The 6,724-nt window shown below is 41.8% G+C and overlaps 1 protein-coding gene across 1 annotated transcript; it reads right to left on the reverse strand.

Annotated features, from left to right (window-relative positions):
• Window positions 1–5,499: 5,499 nt before the first annotated feature.
• LOC308265251 (olfactory receptor 2G2-like) lies at window positions 5,500–6,426 on the reverse strand (the record flags this gene model as incomplete). The annotated part of the gene is made up of 1 exon (XM_080698847.1): window positions 5,500–6,426. One exon carries the CDS (start codon window positions 6,424–6,426, stop codon window positions 5,500–5,502), a length of 927 nt encoding a protein of 308 aa, XP_080554973.1.
• Between the last annotated feature and the right edge of the window lie 298 nt (window positions 6,427–6,724).

Consider the following 6,724-nt stretch of genomic DNA (forward strand, 5'->3'; position numbering starts at 1 on the left):
GAAACTTAGCAAGGCCCTCAACAATTTAGTAAGGGTTAGGGATATAGTTTGGAAGCAGAACTTTCTGAATTTAATCCCCTGCACCACTAAATAAATAAATAAATAAATAAATAAATAATTAGAATTAACAATTACTGTAAATTTTTGCAATGCTTCAGAACCATTTGTATTTTGGTTACAACACTAGAATATCTGTACTGCAGCACATCATTGTTGAATAGTTTTAATTAAAGTAGAATGATTTTAATAAAATGACAATATAACACTCAAGTAGAAAAAGATTTGTAGACCAAGATCCGTTTCCTTGAATATACAAACACATCTTGAAAAGAATTGAGTCACCTCACTGAGCTCAAAGGAATCATACTAACAATTGCTCCTCCATCCACACACCCAAAGTCTCTGCCCAGCCCAACCAAGTTCCCTTTCTGCCCTCCCCAGGTGCTGACTTGACAGCTTGCCTCTGTTTCTCCTTTCTGTGCAACCTGTTCTATGAGCCTCACACTCTGTGTGTGAGCCTGAAACCATGCTGGAAGCAGAGTTTTGGAACAGGCAGCTGAAAAGACCTCCCAAAAAGCATTGTCCTTTGTTCCCAGAAGAAATTCATAGTGACCAGGGCATCCCAGGGAACAGAGTTCTCTGAAACCTTAAGGATGCAATTCTGATTCCTCACAGCACCTGCCATCATCTTTAAAGACCATGGATTATTTTCCACCTTTATAAAATGAAACAGCCATGTTAAATGTTGTATTGAGTGTATCTCTGGCCCAACTCTCTATCTTAAAATCTTGCAAACTTCTAAATGGTTTCCTGCCACACCATATCTGCCTGACTGGAACCTAAGCATGGAAAACATCCCCTTGTGCTGAACACCCCTCTCACACCTCACACCCAACCAGCAACTGTTTTTCCCTCACCAACCTGCTCACACCCGGTGCATCCATGAGGCCCAGGCTCTGGTGTTACCCACCCCGTCTTCCCCTTTGGGTGATCACCATCAGGAACACCACCTGACTCAAGAGATAATGTGAACTCCCACAGGCGCCCTGCTCGATAATGCTGATTTCTTTCAGTCCAGCAACCCCATTTTCTTATGTGACTGCAGGGTAAGAGTTAAAAGCATATATTTCACTGAGCCCATAAGATTATTATTCTCTTTAAAGTACTTTTAAGTATACAAGCATTGCAGTACTGGGGATGGAACTCAGGGTATCAAACATGCTAGGCAAGCACTTTACCACTGAGCTAAATCCTCACTCTTTTTATTTTCAGATAGGATCTTGTCAAGTTGCACAGGACAGCCTCAAACTTGTGATCCTCCTGCCTCAGGTTCCTGAGTAGCCGGGATTCAGTTATGCCCTATTATGCTTGGTTTTATTGATTTAAAAAAATTATGATTTTTTTATTTTAGATTTTTTATTGTGCATTATTGTCATACATCTTAATAAGGTAGGTACAAGATGGTAGATGCATACATATACACATCATTCATTTAGCCCTTCCCCACTTTTAGATTTATAAGCTCTCTTATTTTCTGATAATTTTCCAATTTCTAACTTAATTGCTTATGTTGTATCTTGTTTAATGTGTGTTAAATTGAATATCATTATGTTTTGATGGTTTTCTGTTAATGATACATTTTAATAAACTATTTAAATTTCGGCATTAACCTTTTTGCTATTAATTTTAGTTTTATGAAAGTGAGTGTCCTTCACTCGATTCAGGTCGATTCTTTTATTTCCCAAATCCAACAACAGAACACATATATGAAATCTTATTCAAATGAAAATATCCTAAACACAACATTCTCTTCAAAGCAGAATAAAGGTTTAGGCTAAAGGTAATAAATATTGTCAACTAACTGGGTTTTTTTTTTCTTTTAATTTCTTCTTTGGTCCTAACTATGCATTTAATATTTCTTGATCTCCAACATAAAAATAAAAGTACATACACTGATATACTTCTTGAGCCATCCTTGGTCACCTTGTTTTTATTTGTGTGTATGTGTGTGTGTGTGTGTGTGTGTGTGTGTGTGTGTGTGTGTTACTGGGGATGGAACCCAGAGGCTTTCTACCTCTGGGCTACACTCCCAGACCTATTTTATATTTTATTTGGAAACAGGGTCTCACTAAGTTGCTGAGAGCCTCACTAAGTAGCTGAGGCTGGCTTCGAACCTGTACGATCCTCCTGCCTCAGCCTCCCAAGCACGGGGATTACAAGCCTGTGCCACCACGCCCAGCTGACCTTGTTCTAAACACTTATTGCAGGTGCCCAGAACTATTCTTAGGGGATTTACTATATATTCTTTTATTGGTGCATTGTAATGAGTGAGGTTCAGAGTGATACAAACAGACATGCCCACAGCACTTGGTGTGTTTCCTCCCACAACACCCAGCTCCTGCCTCCTCCCCCAATACATGTTCATGAGATTGACAGTGATGCCTTCATTATAGGCATAATTTTATTTAAACTATTACCTTCCTCAATCCTCTTTTCCTTTCCATTTCCTGCTTCCAATCCCCTTCCACCCTTTAAAATTAAAATGCTGTATCCCAGTTATTTTTTAAATGATCCCAAATGTCTTTAATAACATGTGGAGATTATGGGATATAGCATGAACAAGAAAAGGATAGTGGTGTAAAAGATGGGGGACAAGCACTTTGTCTTTAAGGTAATCATGACACAGGGCAGGCAGGAGGTTGTGGTTGCAATTAAAGAAAGAAGCAAAACTAAGTGTGGTTACACATATCTATAATCCCAGTGATGCAGGAAGCTGAGCCAGGAGGAGCTCAGGTTCTAGGCAAGTCTGGGAAATTATTGAGACCCTGTCTAAAAATTAAAAACACAAAGGACCAGAGGGTGTAGCTCTAGATCAACCAGAGCACAGATTAGATAGATGATGATAGATAGATAGATAGATAGATAGATACTGAATTAATTCCTTTTAACACACTGGATTGTCTCTAGATGATGGGAAAGTATTTTATGCTATATCTCTACTTATACTATGGAGGAAGCTATAAATTGGAATATTTTTGTTCATTTTAGAAACAGTGAAAGCTTAGTAAAAATTAACTAGGAAGACAGGGAGGAAGAACGGAAGGAAGGAAGGAAGGAAGGAAGGAAGGAAGGAAGGAAGGAAGGAAGGAAGGAAGGAAGGGTTAGTAAGAAAATCTGTTGGAAATGGAGACTGTGAAATGATACTCTGAAGCACAGGGACTTCACCATTCTGTTTAGTTCCTCTGATGTCTCTACCCCCGACCATCCTGACTAGGCCTGTGGCTCCTGTCTGCTTACCTTTTTCTGGCCAAGAATATGCTTTCTGGCCTTGGGAGTAACTCCCTGCTGCGTGGTGTCTCTGCTGCCTGTGATCTGAAGGGAACTAAATATGCTTCCCAGGTGGCAGTCCCAGAGACACAGCAGCCACTAGTACTAAAGTGGTTGCCAGGTAAATGCCTTGAGGAAGCGGAACACAGAGTCTTGTCCCAGCTTCTGTGGAGTCTGGCAGACTGACAAGATGCCCATAATGACTGTCCCTACCCGGGAGCCTGTGCAGGGACACTAAAGACATCTCCAGGGACTCTAGAGTACAAATACAGTATGGCCTCAATTATGAGCAGGAAGCATCTCCACAGCTCAGAACTAATCCTCTAGGCTGCATTTCTTGCCACAGCTCCAAAGATGTCCCTGTAGTGCATGTTGTCTCTGGAGCAGCCAGGAAATGCTGGCTGCAAAAATAGAAAGATCTAAATAACTTCTAAACTTGACCCTTCCAAGAGCCTTGGGAAAAAAAAATCTTTCAACTTACAGATTGTAGCACCTTAGGACCGTTTTATGCCCATTACAAGATGTCCGCCCCTTTAACACTGACCCACAGAGTCTTTCATTTCATTTCATTTCTTTTCTTTTCTTTCCTCTTTTTTCAGGTCTGAGGATGGAAAACAGGGGCATTCGACCTCCAAGCTATACCCTCTGTCCTATTTTTTATTCTTTAATTTGAAACAGGGTCTCACTAAATTGCAGAGAGCCTCACTAAGTAGTTGAGGCTGTCCACAAACCGCGATCATCCAGTCTCAGCCTCCCAAGTACTGGGATTACAAGCGTGCGCCACCATGCCCAGCTCAGAGTCTTTCATTTCTGATATACTTGTTTACATATTTGTGATTTAGGAAATAATAAAAATTCGTTCACCCTTCTTCAAAGTGAAGCACCCTTGCTGAGGTAATGTTGCTTTGGTGCTGCATCAATTTACTACCAAAATCCAAATGAAAAGAAAACAGATTGCCATTAGTCTTCTAGTTGGATTGATGCAGATTTTACAAATAATCTTCTAAAATTGAAGGCCTTTCCCCTAATATTTACTTCTGCTGTTTGATAATGTATGTGGTGACATAGTGATAGATCTGAAAATTGAGCTGACCATTAGAGTAGAAATTCCATGAAGCTGTTGGTAGTGTTTTTTCAGGTATGTGCCCTCGATGCCTCAGGGGACAAAAACTGATTTCTTAAAAGAAGCAGTTTAGAAATGTTGATGCATTAACTCAGATTGTTCATAATTTGCTAAAAAATGATGCATGGCAACATGAACACCCATAAAGAGGTGCTTATATCATTAAATGTATAACCCTTGTTTAGTAGGAAGTTCTCATCAGCACCCCACACTCCACACAGCACGTAATGATAGCAGGGTAAAACAGAAAGAGGTGGGAGAAAGGTGACAGCAAAGTAAAATCCACAGGACTCTGTGTAAGTTATGTACAGTAGGTAGAGAAAAGACGAGAGATTGGATGATGTAGTATATTTCATTACCAATAGTGAGGAATAAATCACAGATAGGGAGCCCATGATTTAGTTACAGTGTTAATTTTGAGATTGCTTCTAATATACCCAACAGACCATTCAGACACAGTGTGGGTTAATACGAGGACACAGACAGAAAAGACCCATGCCAAAATACAAATTTCTAATTCGCCTGTGCCAAGCTTTTATTTCAAATAGTGATCAAGTCACAATGCAGCTGCCATTCTCAAAAACACAGTGAAGAGAGAAATACAAAAGCCAGAAACTCACGATGGAGGGAATGTGGCCCAATGGGGAAGTGAACTTGAACATCCCGGGGGCCAGGGGCCGGGGGCCAACTAGTCGAGATGGCACTGTCCCCGAGGTTTAGAATGTGCTTTCTGTTCAGAGCAAATGATCAAATGCTAAAACGTCTATCTAACATGTGGTTGCACTATTAGAAAGGTTGAATTTCCTAATTAGTAAAAGCCTAGGATAGCTGACTCATTTTAATTTAGGCTGCTTAATGCCATGCAACCATCTAAAGGTGACAGAGATTCTTCAGGACACTCAGATGGCTCAGTTCATCCAACTCTAAGACTCCAGGGTAAACTTCTTCTTCCAATCTTTTTTTTTTTTTTTTGAGTCTTGTTCCATTAAGAGAAGCAGTTTACTCCATTTCTCCAAAAGGTTTCCTGATCATCAGAAAGTCCCACTCACTCATAACTTCCCCAGAATCTTCTTCAGTGCTGCCTTCACCTCCTTGTTCCTGAGAGTATAAATAAGAGGGTTGAGCATGGGGGTCACCACAGTATAGAACAAGGAAACAAACTTTCCCTGGTCCTTGGACCTACTCCTGGCTGGCTGCAGATACATAAAGATGATGGTCCCATAGAAGATGGTGACGACCACCAGGTGGGAGGAGCAGGTCCCGAAGGCTTTGCGCCGGCCACTGGTGGACTTGATCCTCAGCACAGCCTGGGCGATTTTCCCATAGGAGATCAGGATGAGTGACAGAGGCACTATGAGGAAGAGGACACTGGCCACAAAGAGCTCAGCCTGGTTGAACGTGGTGTCCACACAAGCCAACTTGATGAGCACAGGGACCTCACAGAAGAAGTGATCCACCCGGCGATGCCCACAGAAGGGGAGCTGCAAGGTGAGGGTGGACTGGACCAGGGTGGTGGCCATGCCGCTGAGCCATGCCATGGACGCCAGAGTGTGACAAAGTCGTGGATGCATTACAAAGGCGTAATGCAGAGGACGGCAGACTGCAACATAGCGGTCGTAGGACATCACAGCCAAGAGGACACACTCTGTGGACCCCAGTGCCAGAGAGACGTAGAGTTGAGCCACGCAGCCCCCATAGGTGATGGACTTATCTGAGCCACGCAGGTTGACCAAAAGCTGTGGAATGATGCTACTGGTGAAGCACAGGTCAAGGAAGGAGAGGTGGGAGAGGAAAAAGTACATGGGAGTATGGAGTTTAGAGTCTAAGATGGAGACAAGGATGATGATGGTGTTGCCCAAGACAGTCATGAGGTAAAGAAACAAGATCACCCCAAAAAGAACCAGCTCTAACTGAGGACGGTCTGAGAACCCTACCAGAACAAACCCAGAGAGGACACTGGCATTGCTTTGCCACATCATTCTTGCCCCTGAGAGGTGAAGTCACATTAGGCAGAAACCACAGGGATTGGAGGTAATCCTTGACAGTGAAGAGCTAGAATCTGGGAAATAAGTCTTTGGAGATATGTGAAGAGAAAAGGCCAAAGTGGGGAACTTCATTATGAGCTACTTTTAATTATCCCATGAAGTGTCATACCTTATAGGTTTTCCATATACCATGAGGATAAAACAAAAGCTAAAATGAGGTATGAATGATGTTTACCCCAATTTTCATCATAATTTTGTTTTCAATTTTAAAGAATTAGAACTTTATAGG

This window comes from Muscardinus avellanarius (assembly GCF_963383645.1).
Source record: "Muscardinus avellanarius genome assembly, chromosome: 7".
Taxonomy (NCBI): Eukaryota; Metazoa; Chordata; class Mammalia; order Rodentia; family Gliridae; genus Muscardinus; species Muscardinus avellanarius.